General features: G+C 49.3%; 1 protein-coding gene across 6 annotated transcripts in view; it reads left to right on the plus strand.

Annotated features, from left to right (window-relative positions):
• nectin1b (nectin cell adhesion molecule 1b) overlaps nt 1–22302 on the plus strand; it is a 142344-nt gene that overhangs the window by 36865 nt on the left and 83177 nt on the right. For 3 of the 6 annotated variants that reach the window (XM_029255695.1, XM_018764803.2, XM_029255693.1), the window contains exons 2-5: nt 15119–15490; nt 17218–17517; nt 18218–18335; nt 21303–21451. In XM_029255695.1, coding sequence (XP_029111528.1) covers nt 15119–15490; nt 17218–17517; nt 18218–18335; nt 21303–21451 — 939 coding nt within the window. Of the gene's footprint in view, nt 1–3663; nt 3695–5485; nt 5548–7278; nt 7407–15118; nt 15491–17217; nt 17518–18217; nt 18336–21302; nt 21452–22302 lie in introns of those variants that run through there. The other 3 variants (XM_029255694.1, XM_029255691.1, XM_029255692.1) reach the window with 3 other exon arrangements.

Genomic DNA, 22302 nt, shown 5'->3' on the forward strand with positions numbered 1-22302 from the left:
TCTAGAGATGGGACCAGATCACAAATGTAAATCTTGCTCGACAAAACAGAAATAACAGAAATCCCCTTCTCTCTGTCTTTGCTTTTGACTTGAAAAAGCCAAGGTGCTCATGTGCGGCTTAATGGCAGCGAACAATTAAACCACCTGGGAGTCAGGAGCAGGCTGAGGCCCTCCTGGGCCCTTTGTTGCATCTGGGCACATGCTTAACCTTTGACCCCTGAGACATTACGTGCCTCTGAGCGTTTTACTGGGCTTTCTGTGGACTCAATTAGTCTGGAAGCTCCACGTTGCGTGAGCTTCAAAGACGCTCCGAGTGCAGAAACCAAGACGAGCCCCAGTTGAGCGTCAGCTTAAAGCAAACCGCCCATCACTGGCCTTGTTCCTTTCCGCGTTCCGCTCTTTAAATCTGAACTTTTGCCATCAACCGGAGGGAAACGAATGGAAAAGTTCATACTTGTACTCTCCTTCACATTTGTATGTCTTTCATGACTGTCGTAGGAAAGCTCCCATCCAGATGCTGCATTAATATTCTAAAGAGGCTGCGATGCTGAACGTGTAGTTCATTAAATCATAAGCTTGTCTCCAATGTAAATATCGTATAAGTGGCAAAATTGGCGCATCTGCACCGTTTAATGGAGCCAGCGCCGTGGCAACAGCCCACTCGAGTATGATGCTCGAGCGCTTGCTTGACTCGATAATGACGCTGATGGGCGTAGCTCAGAGTTAAATGATAGCATGTAGGGCTTCGGACCTGCTCTGGCGGCCAGCCGCGGGTAAACAAAAAACTTAACGGAGCTGATCACGACACCTGGCGCCGGGTTAACAATGCTAAGTGTGGCGAAAGGTTCTCGCTGGGCTTGCGCGTCCCGGGTACAGCTCGTTGCACGTCTGTTTTGGTGGGTCCTTCTCTCAGCTGGCGCACTGCCAGCCCCCAGCCTCCCTAGTCGCTTAGACCGAGGCACACACAGATGCGGTTCTGCCGTCCCAACGGAGAACACCGCATCTGTACCCATGCATTCTGCTACGGTTGCTATGGCGAGGGGCAGCTTATAATTGAGATGTTTAATCCCCCCCACCCCTCAACTCCCAAAGGTGCCCCCCGCGACAACACTGAGGGCAGCATGGACGGCTTGCTGAAGCGCACCCGGCCACTCCCTGCGTCATAAATACCTGATGGTCGCTGGAGAAGGGGCTCTCATTGGAGCCCAGAGCCCAGAGCTGTTTATACTCTATATTTTTACCATGTCATACATACATACACGCATATATGTATACACAGCGTGGGCCGGTACCTTTCGAATCGCCACGCTTTGTGTTATTAACCGAGTGCTAGCTGCTGAGATTACCTCAGTTTACTTTTGTGTTTACTTGTGGTTGGCCACCAGAGCACATTTGAGAGTCTATATGTTACATGAAATATGTACACGTGTGTATATATATATATATATATATATATATATATATATATATATATATATATATATATATATATATATAGACTCCACTCTGATTTACTGCGAGAGACATTAGTTTCTCCTCATTAGATTCTTCTGTTGAGGTTTTAACCGCGTTAGCAGCGAGGTAATGAACTGGAGCGTCTCCAAAGCCTCGCATTCACATAGCCCTGCTTTGCGTGTGTGTGTGTGTGTCTGTGTGTGTGTGTGTGTGTGTGTGTGTGTGTGTGTGTGTGTGTGCGGACCCTGTTGTCCAAAGCGAATCGCAGGTCAACGCAATAGAAGCGTATGAAATAAGACGGCCTGTCGACTCGAACACGGGGTGTGGTTACGAGCAGCCAGCCGCTCGAGGCCTTGCTTTGCGTGCAACTTCCTAAGGTACCCAAGCTCAAACAAATACAAGATGTTGTCTCCTTGTCGGTGCTACGCTCGTTTTCTTTGCCCTCGAAGTGTGCACGAGTCCCGAGGACAGCGGCGGTGAAGGGTGCGCGCCGCTGCTCCTTTGTGGAGCACCCAGCCAGCGGAGCAAGCGCCGCGAAAGCCGAGCCGCGCGGAGCTGTAGGTGATGCGCCGAGAACAATGGCCGCGCGCGAGACGTCTCTGTCAGGGGCCCGCGTTGTCCGCGAGCTCGTGAACACGCATGGGCAAATAGGAGGGATTGTTTGACTCGGTTTAAGGGGTGACACATAATCGCTGCAGGACAATGTGTCTGAGAGTCTTTAATCCGTAATCCAGCCTGACACTCACATTTGCAGGCTGCTCTCCCGGTGTATAATTGAGCTTTCATGCAGGCCCGGATTGCCGGTCTTTTGTCGGCCGTGCCTTTAAGCTATTTATTTAAATTGGCAACCGTAGGAAGATACCCCATGTGGTGCAACAGGTCACCGTGAAATCAGTTTATTTTCCATTTCCAGATTCATTTGTGTCCCTGCTTGAGGTTTTTTCTGCGCGAGCGTGTGCTTATTTTTTACTGTTCACTTCTTAGTTCTTTTCAAAATGGCTAATAATCTTTTAAATGGCTGAAATTTCACACAGCGCTTCTGTCGCCAGCTTTCCGGCCGGCGCATGTACTACGCATGGGCGTCGGTATATTGTTGACAAGACTTGAACGCTGCTCGGAGGGGAATGAAATGGATCAACTGTATGCGGGTGCGGGGTGCGGTGGCGCGGTCGCACAGCGGGTTTGGCCAGGGCTGCTTTCCGGGGGGGTCTGGGGTTCGAGTCCTGCTTGGGGTGCATTGCGAGGGACTAGGCCCCGGCTCGCCGCGACCCCACTTGGCGGCAGCGGCTTCAGACAATGCGTGCGTGCAGGTGTGTGTCTTGTGTCAACCGTTGGAATTATAATGGAAAAAAGAAGTTTAACACTTTCTGCCTCTGCCTGGTATCCGGCGTCTCTGTCGGAGCTGTTTGTTTAAGGCAGCCTAACATCTTCATACGACGAAGCAGTTTGTGCTCCCCGCAGGTCCGTGTTTTCAGAGCTGTGGTGGCGGTGTTTGAATTTCTCGCGTGTTTGCATTCGCATCGCGGAGCTGTGGAGCTAGAGGCTCACTTCCCATGATTCCTTATGTGCTTTCTCTGTCGCCCGCCTGCGCCGGGGCTCTCTGGAGGTATCGGCTCCCTGTCGCATCTCCTGCAAGAAGGCCGCCGTGTTTTTCGTCCGGAGACTCGGGTCTGTACGCCAAGCACGTACGTTTCGCAGAAAAGTCGATCGCGTTGTTGCATTGTTTTATTTTTGCAGTGTGTGTGTGTGTGTGTGTGTGTGTGTGTGTGTGTGCGCATGTAGCCTCTGACTGCTGATCAGAATACAGAGGAGCTGGAATTCCTGTAAACAGAGTTAGTGTGGGTAACAGTAATACGCTGAGAGTGAGTGAGAGGTGCAGTCCATTATATGTCCATGTGTCGGTTTCAGCCCGTATTGTTCTGTTGTTCACTTCTGTCGTGCATTTTCGCACAGTCCCCGTCACGCGGAACACGGGGAGCCGGGACGGCTGAACCCAAGTGCAGCGTTGTTCGTTAGACGTTGAGGGAAGAAGCAAGTTCTCGAAACCAGGGACGGGCGAAGGGTTGGTCGATGGGCGAACGGGACAGGAACGAGGATCCATGGACGTGGTCGGAGAACGAAGCAAGGAGTCAAAAAACCGGAGATCGTGGACAGAGCAGGAGTGTAGTAACGCGAGGAAGGGCGGTTGTCCCAAACGAGATTCCGCAACGGGACGGGAGCTGAAGAGGGTCTTTATAGGGTGAGTGATTACTCATGAGCTAGTGCGGAGTCAGGTGTTGTTGCTTGTGTTGTGGGCTTGGACGTGACAGTCCCAAAGACATCGAAGCATAAAGAAAACCACAAATGAATCAAATTTTGTAGCTTGGAAGAAGCAACCGTTTACTGACATGAAACTGACATCGGGCTGTAAGTCCTGGGAGTCTGAGGATCTCTGTGGGGGGAAAAACAAAATCACACACTCACAGTGCAGTGCAGAGCTGCAGAAGGTGTAATTGGAGCAGATCAAACTCAACATTCTAGGTGACATGTCGGAACATAAAGCTGGACTTCAAAGATGCCTTTAATGATGGTAATCCTTTGGTATGACCCCAGTGAGACATGCACCTAAGTTGTTTTTTTTCTTCCCCTTTAATAGCTAAGCGACTCTTTGTGTCTCATTTCGATGGAAACCCTGAACGAAAACACTGGAAGGGCGTTAGCTTTCAGCCATTCATATCATCCATTTCTTCCATTGTGGGACGAACATTCTCTTTAATTATGAACTATTTTGCGCAAAAATGCGAGTCGGAATCAAAGTAGGTCTAAAGACGCCGACTACAGGAAACTGCGGAAATGTCACGGTTTGACCCAGAAAGCGCGTACGAGAGTTCCATTTGTGTCAGGAAGGATTAGGCCTCGCCGTGTTACCGCGGTACTACGTGCAAGCTGTTGTGAAGAGCTGGAGCCGAGCTGGAACGCTGTTATGTGTAGACCGTGCACTCGATCGGTGTGCCGGGGCTTTTATCATCGGGAGACGAGGACTTTGAAGACCTTCCCGAGTTAACATTTGCGCTAGTCGTACGAGAAAATCATAAGCCACAATCTCCGATCCCGAAGTGTCACACTTGTCCATTTAGGATCCATTTATATGTCCCCTTGACCAGCAATCGTGTCTCTAATTCTTTTATCGAACAATGCGATGCAATGAGTCAATACGTTAGGAAATGAGTGCATATTTTTCCGTTCTTAAGAGGCGTTGAAGCACCCCGTGACTGCGGGAACATGTCAGCGCACTGTATTTTGCCTGTCGAAAGGGAACTGCGAAAGGCCTCATTATCATGTAGTCATTGCCTTCAAATAAATAATTCCTTTTTTAGCTCTTTAACACACAGCTGATAAAGTAATAATGAAGACCCCAGCTTATTTTAACTCATGCTGTTCTTCCTTAGCATGGAGTAAGCTCTTATATGCCTTTCTTTTCCTTAATGAACATTTTTAGCACGTTGAAAGCAGTGATTGTGAACGGTTGTGGTGGAAGCGATCTGGTTTTGGGCTAGAAGTTCAATATTGTAGTCATCACGTGTCCTGCAAGCTATAGCAGAGCTGTGTGTGTGTCTGTGTGTGTGTGTGTTGGGTTGTTCAACAGGACTTGAGCCAAGTTGAGGGTTGTCAGCCTGAGGGGCCAAATGACCACCTGGAAGGATCCGCTTGTCATCTCTACCGAGGATGTAATCCGCCGAGAGGAAAATCCGTCGGTTTTATTAGATCCCAGAGGGCTTGTGAGGGATGGCAAACACTTGTACACACACAGGGCCCTTAGAGATGCCAGTCGACTCCCAAGACCTCTGGAGTGTAGAAAAAAAAGGAAAAAAACATAACGCCTCTGAATTCTACATGCCAAAACAGACCCCGAGCTGTGGAATGAGGAGGTGCCCGAGACAATATGTACTTGTTTCATTATAACGCGCTTCCTCGAGAGGTTTCTCGCAACTGGTTTGTCCCCGCGCCCGAGTTTGAAACCCTCTATCCAAACCTTACCTGCATGTCCACTCGCATCCCCAGAGCCCCCTCCAGCACCGCCGAGGGACTTCTGTTCGACAGCTGCCTAATGGAGTGCGTGAGCATCCCCTCCGCCGCCCACCCTCCCCATTTCCGAGATCTGTAGAAGCCCACGGTCATGCCTTTGTCAGCTGGATGTTTCCTTTCTTCTCATATTTACTTCTTTTTAGTCATCGCACAAAAAAGGCTGCTCCCGAGCGTTCTTTCTGCGGCGACATTGTTAGCATGTGCCCCGCAGCCCGCGATCGCGTCGGTCTGAAGTTTAACCGCGGAACATCTTTGAAACATGCCGGTAATTACAGTGTCTTCCTGATAGCTGCTAATGGCTCCGTCAGCTGGCAGTCCGGTCACGGTACAATGCAGGCGTCCTCAAATTGTTTTGAACTCGGCAATTACCCGCAGACGCCCGTAAACCGCTCGGTTCACGTTTGCGCGAGGATCTTCTCCGTGGGAGTAAGGCTCGGGGAGCGAGGGCCGAGCCGCCGCTGTCGGAAATGCACTCCTGAATTATGCATGCTCCCGTATGCACCTGTGTGCGTTGCGCGGCTCTGCAGGACGACGCATCGAGGCGCAGGAGCCTCCGGACGGGAGCGTTCGTGAAGTTACCGCTTCGTACAACGGTACAATACTCTCTTTGTCATGACTCACTCTAAGTAAGGCAATCTTCGTCTCGTGTGTGTGTGTGTGTGTGTGTGTGTGTGTGTGTGGGGGGGGGTGTAATAGTGTTTCTCCCACCGATCTCCGCATATACTGTATACGTGTGTGTGCACATACTATATACACATATCTAAAGATCGCCAAGGGAGATGAGAGATGGCTGCCATACAAGAATAAGCCTGAAATAACAGGAAAATTAAGCAAATTATCTAACATTAGGTGATCATCCAATCCAGTTAATTAAGGATATTCTGATGTAATGTTTACCACACTGTACACAGAAATAGGAGGGTGTTTGTTTTAGCTGCCCTTTATTTTCTATCCCTGATCAATTTGATTATACGTGGAATATTTTCTGTAAACATAGCGCCTGTCTAGCACGGTATCTGAGGACAGAGGCTCATTGTTTGCAGCTCGCACTGCTACGCCAGCCCCCCGCCGCACGCTTCAGATCCCTCCCCTTCTTGAAGTCCTCCCCATCTCCCAGTCCTCCCAGCGGTTTGTGGTTTCAAGCTTAGCCTTCCCCTCCCCCTCCTGCATGCATGCAGATGTTTCTCATTGCCCTGGAAGGACCGCGGCGTCACGTGCGCCGGAGAAGCGGCGGCAGCAGCAGCAGGGCGGCACGGCCGGGGCCCGCTGACGGCCGAACAGCGTCGGCAAAGGAGAACGTCACGGTCTCGTGTGCGGAGGCCCCCGCGGAAAGGGCCTGCGGAGCCGAACCGTGCCTGGCTTCCACCTGGGAGTGACTCAGAACGAGTGTGGAGTTCTGCTCGCCCGCAGTAATACTATTAACGCCGCAGTTTGGGATGTTTCATATGTGTCACATGAAGGCTGCCAGGAGATGAATGTACCCCACATCCTCAGCCATAGAAAAGGGAAAGCGCCTTCTCTGGGCTACCCTCGTGTGACAATCCATGTCTCGGAACACATTTATCCCGTGTTTTTTCTCCAGTTACCGAGGGAAGGGGAGAAAAGGAGGAGGGACCCAGGGTGGTGGGTTTGCTCTGGATTGGGTTTCTTTTCTGACACCAGACTCCTGTCACAGATGCAGGCATTGTGAATGGGTTCCTGCCACGAGCTTATGAAACCTTCTTCAGTTGCGTTCACACTGATGAAACAGGACCCGCAGCGATGGAGAATGGAGCGCGCGCAGTTTCTGGATTATCAGGAGCGATGTGCTTCGGAGGCTTAGCGGGCGGAGGACCCACGGAACACGGACGAGTAGATCAGGAGGCCGGCGACCGTGCGCAGATGAGGTCCGGTTAGGACTTAGGTGCATCGCGTGGTTCTGCGTGTTCGCACTGGGCGCTGCTTGTGCGTTTGTGTGTTTTCGTGCATGTTATGAGAAGGAGGTGCTTTCTCTCGGGCTGCAGGACCTGGGCTTCACCGCAGAGCTTGCGCACCGCCGCTATCGCGTTTCACGGCCGGGATGGAGGAGACCCTGCGGAGACCACATTCGCCACATGTCGAGTTTGTCTGTTAATTGAAAGCAAACAGGAGACCCCCTCCTCCCCCAGTGCACTGCGATTTCCCTCTGACCCGCAAATGGGTTCGACTGCATGGAAGCCCGGTCTCAGCGCTCCGCGAGAAGAGCAAAATTAGAAATGGAGACCATATGGCGCTGTTGGGTATTCACGGTGCCAAGACTACCTTGTTTCGTGTTAAACTCGCTTTGCAATACAGTTTAGGGAAAAGGAGAAGTCCCAGCAGTTTCACCATGCTTTTTAAAGCATTTGCATGCTTGATTTTTAAAATAATTACTGCAAGAGCTGTTGGGTCACAGCGATCGCTAGCCCTCTCGATCGTGCAGCATGTTTCATTTCCTCATTAATATGCTTGTGAAACAACCAGGTGGTGAAGTGTTATGACCAGTTCTTACCTCTGAGATAATTTACTCTTGTTGAATCTGTGATCATGTAAAGTAACAAGATCTCACACACACACACACACACACACACACACATAGTCTGAAACCACTTGTCCCAAGCGGGGTCGTGGTGAACCGGAGCCCAACCCAGCAACACAGGGCGCAAGGCCGGAGGGGGAGGGGACACACCCAGGATGGGACGTCAGTCCATCACAAGGCACCCCAAGCGGGACTCGAACCCCAGACCGACCAGAGAGCAGGCACAGGCCAAACTCACTGCGCCACCATACCCCCCCCCCAGAATAACAAGATAAATAGAAAAATTTTGTGGGTGTGGCTTTTCATTTAATTGTCACAGCTCTAGCTTACTATCCTCATATGAGTGTGCAGCGTGAACTGTTGCGATGAGAGGGGCCTAGAACCAAGAAGAGCACCAGGCCCTTCAGGTCTCACACTGCAGTCCTCGTCCAAATACTGTAACTGACACAATAATGTGTAAAGTTATGTAACGCGAATCGTGAAATGAATAATGCGTGAATTGTGTAGATAGTGTGAAACAGTGGTAAAAAAAAAAAAACATTATAAATTAAATATAATTGTGTAAAATAGTAAGCTGAGCCTATTTGGATAAAAGCATCAAGCAGATTACGGCTGTGCGGTAAAGCCAAGATGTCAATGACCTGGTTTCATTCCGCTGATCTGCATTGTGTCACGGCAGGGCAGCATGACAAACCCATATCGTTTTTTAAGTGGCTCCATGTGCTGCCCCGCCACGGCACAATCCAGACACAATGTATATCTATAAAATATACCTATTTTTTAAGCGATCGAGAGGTAGGAGGACACGTTCCGTAACTTCGCGCGCGTTTCTCTAATCGGAGGGTGACTTGAGCCAGTTCGCCGGGCTGTTTGCTGGAACTCGTCTCATTGCTCCAGATTTTTTACTGTCTCCGCGTACGAGCTTTTCGTGCCAGCTCTGTAGCACTTCAGATGGTATTGATTGATATTGAGTAACTATCTTCCATGTTCGGTGTGCAGCGGCACTCGTTCCTGCCGCTGTGATGTGTCACTTTGTCCCACATTCTCAGCTAAGGGCAGGTGCTGCCTGTGTTGTCCCTCGCTGGGTGTGATCTCATCCGCTTGGTCGGGCAGGTATGGACCGGTCGGACCCCCCTTCGCCACCCCGGAAAAACAATAGCTGGTTCTCGTCCTTCTCTTGACCTGGGATTTACACCGGAGCTCCGTGCCAGTGTCCGATTGACACTCCTGGCACGGTCCTACACAAACACACGGGAACTGCGGCGCTCAGCTCCGTGGAGTTACGTTGTCCAGACGCTTTGTAATTGTGCCACGCTTTCAGATTTGACTCATTTACTTTGGCTCGGAAAGAGGCTCCGACGCCAAATTAGCGAGACGCCGCAAAAAGCAGAAAAAAACGAAAGTGCGATGATACGGTTAGAAACACCCACCTCCTCGACCATACAGCCACTGTCTTTGTCTCCCTTTTTTCGACGTGTTGCACAAACGCCCTCACTTGCGAAGAGTTAGCCATTGCTGACATAGGATGTCACCCCTAACACACACACACACACACACACACACACACACACAATGAGTGCTCTCTCTGGCTGCATCTCTTTGTCTTCACAAAGGTGAACTTGAGTCCCATAAAATACGCTGTCGCACATCCTACAGATTTTTCACACGTATTTCATCTGACATTTTGTGACAGAAGAGGATATGATTGTTGTCAACAAAGAGATTCATGCGGGGTGGGGGAATGCAATGTTTCTTTGGTGCAAAACAAAGGTGATTTAACCCTTTATTTGTACATGGAACTCAGCCTTCGGAAGCAGAATGTCCTGCAGTTGCCCAAAAGTCGCAGTGTGTATTTGGGCACCAGCTGGCCCTGAAGTGTATGTGTGGTATACAGACGACGGGGTGTGACGTGCACTGTTTGGAGCAAAGGAGTCCGCTCCTCGTCTCAGACGGCTCTCGTGCCACTGGTTGAACTTCAAACTCCGGTAATCGGTTGGATAAGGATGTGCGAGGCGAACGATCGCACACGTTCCCGACATCGAGTTGTTTGGTAAGGAACATATAATGTGGCGTAGATAATGGAATCCGGGGAGGCCGCGCTGCGGGTCCGGTACACGAGAGGAGCGCATAATGGAAAGAAGGGAATGGAGCCTTGACCGGGACGCAGGGGGTGCGCCTGGTGGTTGGAGATACTGACCGTACGTTCAGTTCAGTTAGGGCTGCTTTAAATGTGCGTGGAGGGAGAGGGATGGATGATCGTTGCTGATAAAACATAAAACGGGATCCGCAGCCTTGTGTCTCTGAAGAAGGCGGTCAGGCCTTGCCACCGATGTACATTTAAACACTCGCGCACACACACACAGCCCAGTGGGTTAAGTTGCAGCCAGCTGATCCGGCGACAGATGCTGGTGTGCGATGCATCTTCGGAGCCTCCTGCGCGCTGCAGCAACACGGTTGCTGTCCCCGCCGTAAAGAAGACGTTCGTTTTGAACCCATCTCTAACCCGCTTCCGCTCTGAGCCACCTGTAGAGGCCAAAGTGCTCCGGGGTTCCTGCAGCCCATCAGCGGCCAAATTGCCCGCACGCTGTATGTTCTTGTTTTGTTTTTCCTCCTTCCTCATGAACCCAAACTGCGGTAAATTAATAAACTGGGCATTTTGCCACGGCTCTCTAAGCAAAACACCGGGTCTAGTGTTGTGGCCGACGCTGCGGAGCCGAGGGGGGTGCAGTTCCGCCCGAGGGGGAGGGGGTTTGACAGCGGGCCTTGGCAGAAGAGAATGGTCCCCCTGTTCAAGCTTGTCTGTGAGGCAGCATCCCGGGGGGGCAGCCAATCCACTCCTCCCACGTGTGTCCCTCAATGGCAGCGGAGGCTGCATTAAACACCCATTATCCACTCGGGCCTCTGCTGGCGTCCCACTTCAGCACCGGGGCCATTACCGGAACGCCGGGCAGGAGGGGGGGCGCTTGCCCTGCAAGCCTGAGAGGTGTTTGCTACTTGCCTCGCCACGGCTTTTAATTACCCAATCAAATCAATTTGTCCTGCAGCAATTGTCACCTGGTTCCTACAAAATGCAGCGAGGTACAGGTCTACAAGGGCCGCGGTTTGCTGGAACGCAAAGAGTTTGCTTCGAAAGCTGCGCTCCTTTACTCGACCGTCTTTACGAAGCCGCTCAGCTAATTAGATCCAATGGGCCCGCACGCGGCGAGTTATGTTTAGCCGTCGCGACTGTTCATTCAGACACCGTTCTCCCCCGTAGACTGTCATTACCATTAAGCAGCGGTAGCCGTTGCTTGCTTGTACACGGGATCGTCAATTTGCAAACACAACTGGTATCGGAAATCTGTTCATAACTCGATTAGTTCAAAAATCCAAATTCTAAGCTGCAGTCAATAAAAGCTGAATAATCCATAGTACCCTGCACTTATTAGCATGTTCGGTTCTGCTGAAACCTCAAAGCCGTAATAAATAAAAAATGCTTTGCAACATTTCCATTCATTAATTAGCAATACCCACTTTTGCAATGTAGGACTGTGATACTCTGCAGTTCTGGAAGCACAGGGTGCAAGGCAGGGTACATCGTGGACTACATTCAGTAGATTGTACTGTGATTTTTTTTTTTTTTTTAAACATTGCACAATCTCCCATTCAATACCCTTAGACATTTCATCACATAAACACATATAAGAACCTTTAAACAAATGTCCCTCACTGTATTTACAGCTAAGTTTGTCATAATGGTTATAGCTGCTGCCTTGGGATCCAGAGGGTGTAGGTTTGAATCCCACCTCCAGCTGTAGTACCCTTGAAGAAGGTACCCTAAAAGGGCTCCAGTCAATTTACCTAGCAGTATAAATAGATAACTCATTGTAAATTGTTTAACATTGTTTGTAGCTTTGGAGAAAAGCATGAGATTAATGTGAGTCTTCACTGTGTTGTAGTAAGTAAAAATACTTGAGCTACATCAAGTTTAAAATAACTGAAAACATAAATACGTTTTCTCCGCAAACTCCTACTGAGTGGTGATTGTTGACCGATTGACCCCGTAAATGTGCCGTGTTCCTCCTTTTGCTATTGATTACAAAACACTCAGCTGTTCTAGTAGCAAAGCTATTCTGTGCATTTTGCTGCCAACTAATGGTGCCATTTTTGAAGTAAATGGGGTAATGTTTATATCTTTGAAAATGCAAACTGAAGTCCATAACAGAAGGAACCAGAGCGCTGCATTTACTTTTCTGTCGAAATCATAACATTTACAATTAGGATCATATGCTTTGCTCTCTGTGTTTAATAAATCTGTTCTTCTCATTGGCCTTAAATTGGCTCAGTAACAGAAGAGCCTTCAGGAATAACCAAATTCTCTTCTATAGTGTTTGGCATGTTCGTTTCTTGATGGGCAATGCCACCTAAATCGGCCCCCTTCCAAATTAAGAGCTTTTAAAATTAGACATTAAGTGGGAATAAAGTGGGAATATGGGACTCGTAGCTACTGGCAGTTGTCTCTCCGGCAAACAGCCGAAATGAGATTTAGCCAGACTTCAGAACGGAGACGAATTCTCTCATTCGTTTACATGAATCCACATTTTTAGTGCTGAGGCCTTCGGTAAACGGCTTTATGTCTCGTCTGTGGAAAATCTTTGGGGAAATGAGGTTCCTGAAGGGTGCAACGCCACCTTACAGAGCTTGGTCGTGCTTCGAGGGGGGAAAAAAAAAAAAAAAAAGGCAGAAACAAAATCCAGCATGAATAAATTAATGTCATTTAGCTGTGAATGTGCTGTAATTTATTTGAACAGAGTGATTTGCGTTAGTACCTCTGGTACAGAGAATCAGCAGGCGCGTGCGGAGACGTGCTTAATAAGCTCTCTCAGTCTTTCAAGGTCGTCTGATTTGACTTTGGGGCCTTCGGCTGCTGCCTGCAAATTAAACTAACGGCAACACACCTTCACATGTAACACACGCCTGCAGGCGTGTAGCTTCGCGTTCAAAATACGACGTCAAGAACTGGGCTTTTTGCGCGAAACGCACCAAATGTGACACGCCGTCGTAGCGTCCGGACGAAAGTCCGATATGGACGCGCGTTGCCCTAACGAACGCAGACGAAGAGTATATTTATAAGTGCACGGTCCAAACGGTAAAGTACAGCGTAGACGTGAAATGACGAACACGGGACAAAGAGACGCACGGTGCATTCGCACAAATGTGAACGGCGAAACCCGAATCTGTGAGTAGGACGAAATCCCGGACTGGAACGCGGGACCGGGACTGGAGCACAAAGGGCAGGAGCAGACAGGACAGGCACTCGGGACTGGAACATAAACAGCTATGGAACAAAACTTGGGAAACAGGGAACTAACGATCGCTAAGAGAGCACAATAGAAACGCCGATTAAGAATCCGCGATCTACCCTCCGCCGCTTGCTCCTTTTATACCCCGCTAACCAGATTGTGGACAGGTACATGTCATGGGTCTGGACTAGTGGCACTGAGTGGCGCCTCCTCTGGCCCGTAGGGGTATTATCGCTGTGGGTCGTGACAGCCGTTAAGTTGTAAATCTATTCCGTTCGTGTTTCCAGTTTCCCGTTCTCAGTTAGAGGAAGCAGTCTGGGTCAACGGGTCACGTTCACGGCGTGGTCAGTTAGACGGTCCAGGGTGTTCGGTGTGTCGTGTCACACGGTGGATGAGCGTACCTGCTATCTGTGCACCCCTGTTCGTGCGCGCCTGATTTGCATGCACGGTTCCTCTCTGGCAGCACCCAACCAGCCACATTAGCAGGTGCAGGTGGGAATGTGTCAATGAGAACGGATTTGATGTGAAGTCACACTGCGGTAATAACTAGCCCAACACTTCTAGGGATGTTCACCGTTCCTTTCCCTGCTATAAAAGAGGGTCCCGTCGCCTCCAGCAAACTGTGGGCGATCTGGGCAGCCGGCCGGTCTCCCGAGCTCCGGTCACACCTCCTTCTGTGATTGGAGGCCTCCACGGGCCCCCCACTGGCAGGGAAGATTGAGGGTGGCTGCGGCTGTGTAATTGCCCCGGTAGATCGGTCCCGACCTTCTTCTGCATGGGCGGTGGCTTGTGCTCTGCTCTCCTGAGAGAGAACCTGCACAGGAGGTTGTTTATTACAGTCTAATGCAGTTGTATGGCTCGAGGGTCTGACAGGGTATCACAGAATACACATAAGCACTGTCTCATAAAGCCATGTTGCCTCCTGTTTCTCTGGAAACTGTTGCAAAGCTTGTTTGCCTTATATGGTTATTTATATTGTTGCATAGCATGTTGTGTCCATCACTCGTTATCGCTGCCATAACACCGCCCTCCCAGATGTACAGATACAAGCTTGTGCTGCTGATGAAGGTACGAGTCCCGGTTTTAAGGCGACTAAAACCGAGAGCGATAATAAGAGGGAGAAACATGCTTTTTCCTATTTGTTGTGGTCCGGTGACCTTCAGTTGAATTGTTGAACCCACCGGCAATCGATGCGCTCTAGTTGTACGTGATTTGCGTGCGCAATCCAGACCACTCTCACTTTCCGTCAAATTAGGAGTAAGACCCTGGGCTTCCACATGTTTGGAACTGGGGCTTACACATTTGTTTATAACATTATGCAGTTTCACCATTCCTCAAATCCTATTAATTCTCTCTGTTCTTTAAATATTGTAGGCGAATGTCAGCATGAACGTTTCATTAGTCAGCCTTATCGGAACTCCTCTACCTTGTTGGTTGGGTGTCATATCCAGTGCAGGCATGCGAGTTGGCACAGATGCATTTCGGGTTGGTGAGACCTGCGTGCTGCAAAGGCTGGGGGGAACTTGGGCCAGAGCTGTGTTGGTTTTGTGCCACGGTTCTGCTGGAGTGAAACAACTGGCCCGCCGCATATAGTACGGGAATGCGAATGTGATGACTGTGGTCTACTGAAATAGGTGTCCACTGCACTGTTGTATCGGTTTTCTTTACTTACCAGGACCCAAGAATAAGTAGAAACAGAAAGGGGTCCACATATTTGCATGTTGACTGCTGCTGTAAAAGCCGATTAATTGGCCATACGCAATTTTTGTCTCTATCTTAGGGGGCCATGCCCAGAGCGTCCAGATGGACTCCACTAAGTCTGGCTTTGTGGGCTCCCAGGTAGAGCTCCGATGCCAGTTTGTCAACAGCAACCCGCCTGTGAAGATCTCCCAGGTCACCTGGCAGAAGTTTCTCAACGGCACCAAGCAGAATGTGGCCATCGCCAACCCCACCATGGGCGTGTCGGTGCTGCCGCCCTTCAAGGACCGCGTGGCCTTCAAGCACCCGGCCGTCCGGCACCGCACGCCCTCGCTGGAGGACACCACGATCACATTCTCCAACCTGCGCCTCTCGGACGAGGCCGCCTACATCTGCGAGTACACCACCTTCCCGGCTGGTAATCGGGAGAACATGGTCAACCTCACTGTTTTTGGTGAGTTAATCCTCTCTGCAGCTAAACTACACCCCTTTGGAATTTAGTTTTTCCCCAAATTACGGGAAGAACAAAAGATTTAATCATGTCCGAAAATCAGGTATGGCATGATTCAGCTCTTTAGCAGTTGTGCACAACCGCATGTGTAACCCATTTATACTTCTGGACTTTTTACTGCAGTAATTTAGGACAGCTATGTTACTCAGAAGGATCTGTCCTGGAGCTTTAACCAGCAGCCGTTGCATAAGTGCAGGATTTGTAACCCATGCATTTTGCCACTGCCATTTCACTGTGGCTTGCAAAATCAGATGAAAGCATTAATAATCACAAATGCATGAACTGTCAATAATGCTAAACAATTAAATTAATTACACACACATTAACAAAAGCTCAAACAATATAACGTCTGAAGATGCATTTATTCCCACAGAGCACAGATGAAAAGATTCCCTCCATCTCTGTATTTACTCATCAAATATACATGAAAACATCCACTTCACTTGAATTTATGCTTTTTGTTATGTTAATATGGTTTTTCGGGATGCTGCCAAACATCTTCATCCAAAGTTTTTTTTTTTTTCTTTCTTTTTTCTGATTAGTGCTTTCCCGAGCTGTACTCAGTTCTTGTGCCGACGCTCTGACTCGCAACCTTGAAAGTTCGCTCTGTGGCCTGTTTAATTTAATAACTAATTACACCTGACACCCAAGATCTTACAGGTGGTGTTCAGCGCATCCTGCGCATTGCAAATGCGGCAAGTGTGGAGTGGAGAATGGATGTCTCACTAACTGATGACGCTAACTGATGGAAAAACTCTGTCTTCTCTTAGCTGAGACTTAATTACCGATCGGCTGTTGTTTCCATTAGAGCCGCGAGGAAGGCAGTTGGGTTAAGGAGTCCCAGCAGCAAGTCCATCTCGCCTCAAAGTCTATTTCACGTCAAGAAGCCTCCGTCTCCATTAAGGGCCGCGCGTTGCAGCCGTAGATCAATTGACCCGCAAGATGAAACGAACGGTCTCTCAGTGAATATCCATGCCACGAGCAATCGTACCTTGTTATTGCTACGATTTGTTTATGGAAATATTGCCAGCCTTTTGTCCAAGTGTATGTAATTGCTAATTGGCATCTCATGCAGTAGAACGTATTTCTCTCCATTGGTTTTAGCTGTAGGATCGATTTTTTTTTGAGGATTTATTTTTTCCCCACACAAACAAATTGTTTTCAGAGAGTTTGCAAAGGAGCTTCTTCTAATCGTCTCATCTGATAACTTTTCTTAACGCTCCTACCTGCAGAAAACCAAAACGAGAGCAGTTCTGCAAGAGAAACTGCTCAGTGGATGACTTATCCTGGATGGCATTTTAATATTCTGCCTACATAGGTGTAATTTGGTATAGGTGATATTAATTGCAGAAGCCATGAAATTAAAGGTTGCCTTTAATATCTGACAAACGCGACGAGGGGCAGCGGCAGCCAGAATGTCTGCCCATTGGGACTTCTGTAAATTTCTAATGAATGACAAAAAAATCATGTAAATGTCTGGGTGGAAGGTTTACGTTTCTTTTTCTTCCACAAAATTATTATTTCGTATCCTTACAGATCGCATCCTTTAAGAACGGTTTTATGTGCGCTCGCTAACCTACCCTACGTTGTGCTTCCCCGGGTCTCTACGGACAACAGAATCGAACACTCAAGACTCACTTCTTTTGTCATATTAATTATGTCCACGACAGCTCAGCCTGCCACTCGCCTGACCCTGACCACACCCATCATCGTGGCGCGGCCGCAGAAGCGCCGCATGACCGTGGCCACCTGCGTCTCAGCCAACGGCAAGCCTCCCAGCGTGATCACCTGGGACACTCGGCTGAAGGGCGAGGCCACCTTCCAGGAGACGCGCAACGCCAACGGCACGGTGACAGTGCGCAGTAACTACATGCTGGTGCCCAGCCGGGAGACACACAAGCAGAAGCTGACCTGCACCGTGACCTACCGCAAGGAGAGGATCACCGAGAGCGTGGTCCTCAACGTGCAGTGTAAGGCTTCTCTTCCTCATCCCATCCAGTAAACCAGTGGGGGACAGCCACTCGCGGTGCAATGTATGAGCGAGGCGTGCTCTGATCACGCTCTCCACTTACTGTTGCCAGTCCTTGATCCGCGTAGCTGATCACGCAGCTTACAGCTTTAAACCTTACCTATTTATGTATGTAAATGTCGTTACTGAAGCAGAAACCAGATATTTTTAGTAAAGTAGGAACAGGCGTTAAATAAATAGAACGGTAGCAAGAAAGTGAAAAAAGGCCACTTCTCTCCAAAATATACATTTTCCAGTCACGTTTAAACAGTCTTTTCTCCTAGAGGCCTTCCCTTCCCCATGCCCCGAGTGCCAGAGTGACACAGGAAATCCTTCCATTCAGCGCTCTCCCATTTCAGCACAGTCCTCTATTGTCGACGTCCATGTGGTTCTCAAGCCTCCTTTAGTATTTTTTTCTGGAACGTTGTAGATGTGTGAATGTGCTCAGCAGCGGTTCATTGTTCAGTTCTAAACAGGGTTTTGGATCCTGGCGTTGGTGAGTTTGTTCAGTTTGTTGGCAGGAAGGAACTCCATTCTGTCTCTCTGTCAACAGATGTTTGGCATATTGCTATGACTGCGTTGTGGTGTGAAGAACCCAAGGCCATTGGCCTCAGGGCATTGTGGGAAGACAAACCTGATCTGTCCCTCCGTCGTCCCCACAGATGAGCCCGAGGTTGTGATCGAGGGATTCGATGGGAACTGGTACCTCAACCGGCAGGACGTGCAGCTGACCTGCAAGGCCGACGCCAACCCTCCGGTCACCGTGTACCAGTGGAAGCTGTGAGTGTCACGTGTTACAGCACATTTTAAGCAAGATCAAACACTTAGCTGATGTGTCACACAGGTGTCGTGACTCATTGTACTTTGTGTAGCGTGTGGGCAACACTACAACATAAGGGCTTATCAGCAGCGGTGGAATACATCTGTCTTCACCCTCCTCATTCGCACCCATCCCTGGTTCGCAATCTTGTAATCATGATTCAGAGTATGAAAAAATACAATGGGTTCATTAGGAAGAACTTCAACGGCTACACCTTAGGAGATGCCGGAGGACAAGACCAGGCAACGGCAATCTATTTACATCTGGTACCGTTGAGTCGAGGATGCTTTGATGCCATTGCTTCGTGCCGCTGAGTGGTTAAAAATGCAGTAAGGGTGCTTGAATGGAAGGAAGAGATTTCTGGGTTAGATTTGCTTTTGATACTGTTACCTTCATGCCTAGAATTATCTCTCACGCTGTGTAAAGACAACTGGAAACCGCTGCGCATAAATGAGAGCTCGGATTTTGATCTCTGCTAAAACTTTCCTGCAAACAGCATCTCTCCACCTTAAGAATGTAGCAGGGCGAAGACGGGCAGCTCGAATGCAGAGCTGCAGCGATGGTGCAGAGCACATCAAGAACCCGCTTTGTATCTCCAGACCTCAGTTTGCATTCTGAAAAGCGCTTTATAGAAGGGGAGACATGGTTTTGCGGTCAGAGGCCTCTCATTCAGGCTTAGCCACCGCAGGGCTAATCAGCAGGTCCCTGCCCACGTACGGCTTTGAGACACCCACGGGCCTGCTTTAGCGTGCGGCGGCAAGCATCACAAAATTATCCATGTCATTAAAATGATTTCCACCCACCACCTTTTTTTCCCGTACCTCTGATGCAGAAGGTCGGGATTTCCGCTTCTCCGGGCTTGCCCTGCAAATGAGAATTTATAGGCTTTTTGTTTGGTTATTGGGGGGGAAAAAAGAAAAAAAAACTAAAAGTAATTTTAGTTTTTTCTTTAATGAATGTCTAGCAGTTCCTGAGTTATGTGGTAGGGATAGAATAGCAGTCAAAGGGCCAGTGCGTATCTTTGTCATTTCAGGGTTATGATGGGTGTGCAGGGGGATGGGAGGGGGGGGCGGAGACTGCGATCGAGGAAGACAAGGGCACCGTGCTGACAGATAAGAGGAGATGGCCCCTGCAACTAAAGGAGGGAGGCTCCAAATCCATTTTGAAGGTTCCCCTTTAAAGGTTATCGCAGGCCTTCTCTCTGCAGCTCCCTTCGTGCGGGCACGCGCACACACTCTTCCACTTGCGCATGGAGTCACAGACACGCACATCCAGGCACAGAACATTTCCGCACATGACAGCAGATAAAAAGACGCCCAGGGCTTCTGTTTCACTGGATCATCTGATCAATTTAACTGCGGTGTCCCCATCATCCTGCGGAGAGAATCGACTCCTTTTGCATTTCGAGGCTGGAGAACAGTGGAGGGCCAAAACCGCGCGCTATGCGGACGTCTGTCTATCTGCGGCGCGCCCCAAGGCGATGGGGCTCCTCGCACTTACGCTTTCATCTGTGCCAAGGTTCCGCGTGAGATGCTTAGCAGCAGCAGCAGCAGCAGCAGCAGTCAGTGCGGTACCATCGCCGCGAAACGTATCGCAACCGCGAAAGCTGGACATTTCAAATGTCCTTCTTGCATTCCTTGGTAAAATTATTTGTTGCATTGACCTTTTGCAAACTATAAATTAAAAATTGGAAACATCTGCTGTTGAGGGTTTAATTACGGATCGGTTAATCTCCGAGTGCTTTAAGGCATAACTACCGGGGCATGTGATCATTTTTCGTATTCTGCGTTCTCTTGTTTTTCTAAACGTTTTTTTTGTCAAATGTTTTTGTCTCTCTTTCGGTAACTGATGCATTTCTTTCTCGTAAGTGTTCCGACACACTGGCAGCCCCGTGTCTCTTGTTGGGATTGGAAACAGACCTAGGAGCTGAGGGGAACATTTGCCCAGTATTTATTTAGCTAGGGGAATTAATCGCAGATTGTTACCAAACTTAAACTGTAACAGCTGTTAGAAAGAGCGAGATGACTTCGGTGAATTGCCGACGGGGTCCGAAGAAGGTCGTCCGACATCCGTACTCCCGATTCATCACCAGCATCACCGTTTTCACGTACAAGTTGATGAGAATGCGACGCCTGCCTCACAGAAGGTTGTACAACAGTGAACAAAGTGGGGGGGGGCACAGAATGGAATTTCAAAACATCTGGAAATCACTTGCGGCTGAGGTTGCGAAGAATAACCGTTTTATTGCCTTCCCTGCTTGTGCATAATGAAGCGATCTCAGTAACCGGGATGAGCACGACATCTGGTAGGTGAGAGGCTCCTGACCCCAACACGAGGTGTCGTGATCAAAGCGACGGGCAGGGATGGACTGCGTCGAGCGCTTAAACCGTGAAAGGAGGTCAGGCATGGACAACCCTAAAGGCCACCCGCTTATGGTTTCGTCGACATTACGCAGCTGTCGAGGCGTCGCGCTTGTCTGATTACCAGGATGTGCATTTTTCAGGTGATGTGCCTTTGCTCTTAGGTTTAGGCAGGAAACCATGAGTGCCAGGGCCAGCATTTCCATTTAGTTTCTTAGCTGATGCTTTTCTGCAAAGCAACTGAAAATGGTGAGATTTTTACAGTGATATACCCTATTATACAGCAGTGTACATTGTACTGGAGGAATTCAGGGTAAATACATTGCTCGAGAGTACAACAACAGGAGATGGGATTGGAACCTGAGTCCTAAAGCGTGGAAGGTGGCAGTTGCACAGTTGTGTTCCTAAAGGGCGTCCGCTGCAAGGGCCCTTGAAGCTTCCTCGGCTGGGTGCGGGATGCGAGCAATATTTGATGGGGAACGTTGGGTGCAGAGCTTTAGTTTCTCTGCCTGTTCGTCCTCTGCTGGAGCTCTTACATATCCCTGTGTCGCCCTCTACTCCCCGTAGCCTGAACGGCTCCTTGCCCAACGTGGAGATCCGCAACAACTCGCTCTTTTTCAAAGGGCCGGTGACCTATGACCTCGCCGGCACCTATGTGTGCGACGCCACCAACAGCATCGGGACGCGCTCGGGCCAGGTGGAGGTCAACGTGACGGGTAGGTCTCCTGGCGGTCGCTCTCCCTCTGCTCTGAGCTGTTGAGCTGAGTCTTTGCTTTTGGGCTGCTGAGGTCAGCGCAGCTCTGTGGAATGTGATGCTCTCGACGTCTCATTAGCGCTCCGAAAGCATGCCAGCACGTCAGTTCGTGCGATCTTAAAAACGACTCGTTCCGTCCCTCCTTTGATACCAACCCGGGGTACGTCTGACCCTGTTTTTCTACAAGGCCCTTTCCCTGGCTTCCCTGTCATTATTTTTTTATTATTACGTTGCTTTGCCAGTGCTTATATTATCCACCACAGTTTTACAAGCTACCCATTTATGTAGCTGGACATTTCACTAGAGCAATTCAGGTCAAGTACCATGCTCAAGGGTACTACACCAGGGCCCTTCCTGGGACTTGAACTTGACGGTGTGCACATTAAAGGTCCTTAAGTGCTACGCTACCTGCTGCCCCTTGACTCTTTAAATGGCACAGCAGTACCCAGGTGGTGTATTATATCAGAAGTGTGCATGGAGAAAGCCACCCCCCCACACAGCCATTCTGCTGTATAACAAGAGATGTTTCCATGTTTCCATTTCCATCTTTCCTCATGGCCACGTCTCAAGTCCTGCCCCACGGCCCCCAGCTCTCAGAGATCCTCAGAGATCCTCCGCTGGGGAGTAGAAGACGAAATTCTTTTTCCTACCAAAACAGAGCAAAGTAGGGAGTGAGATTGGCAAAAAAAAAAAAAAAAAAAAAAAAAACAGTAATAAATAAAAGACTCTACTGCTTTTTTCGGTAACAAGCGCACATTCCTCAGAACTACCTGTGCCTTTTGTAACCAGATATATTTCTTTTGTGTCTGCATC

This window comes from Scleropages formosus, chromosome 10 (genome assembly GCF_900964775.1).
Source record: "Scleropages formosus chromosome 10, fSclFor1.1, whole genome shotgun sequence".
Classification (NCBI taxonomy): Eukaryota; Metazoa; Chordata; class Actinopteri; order Osteoglossiformes; family Osteoglossidae; genus Scleropages; species Scleropages formosus.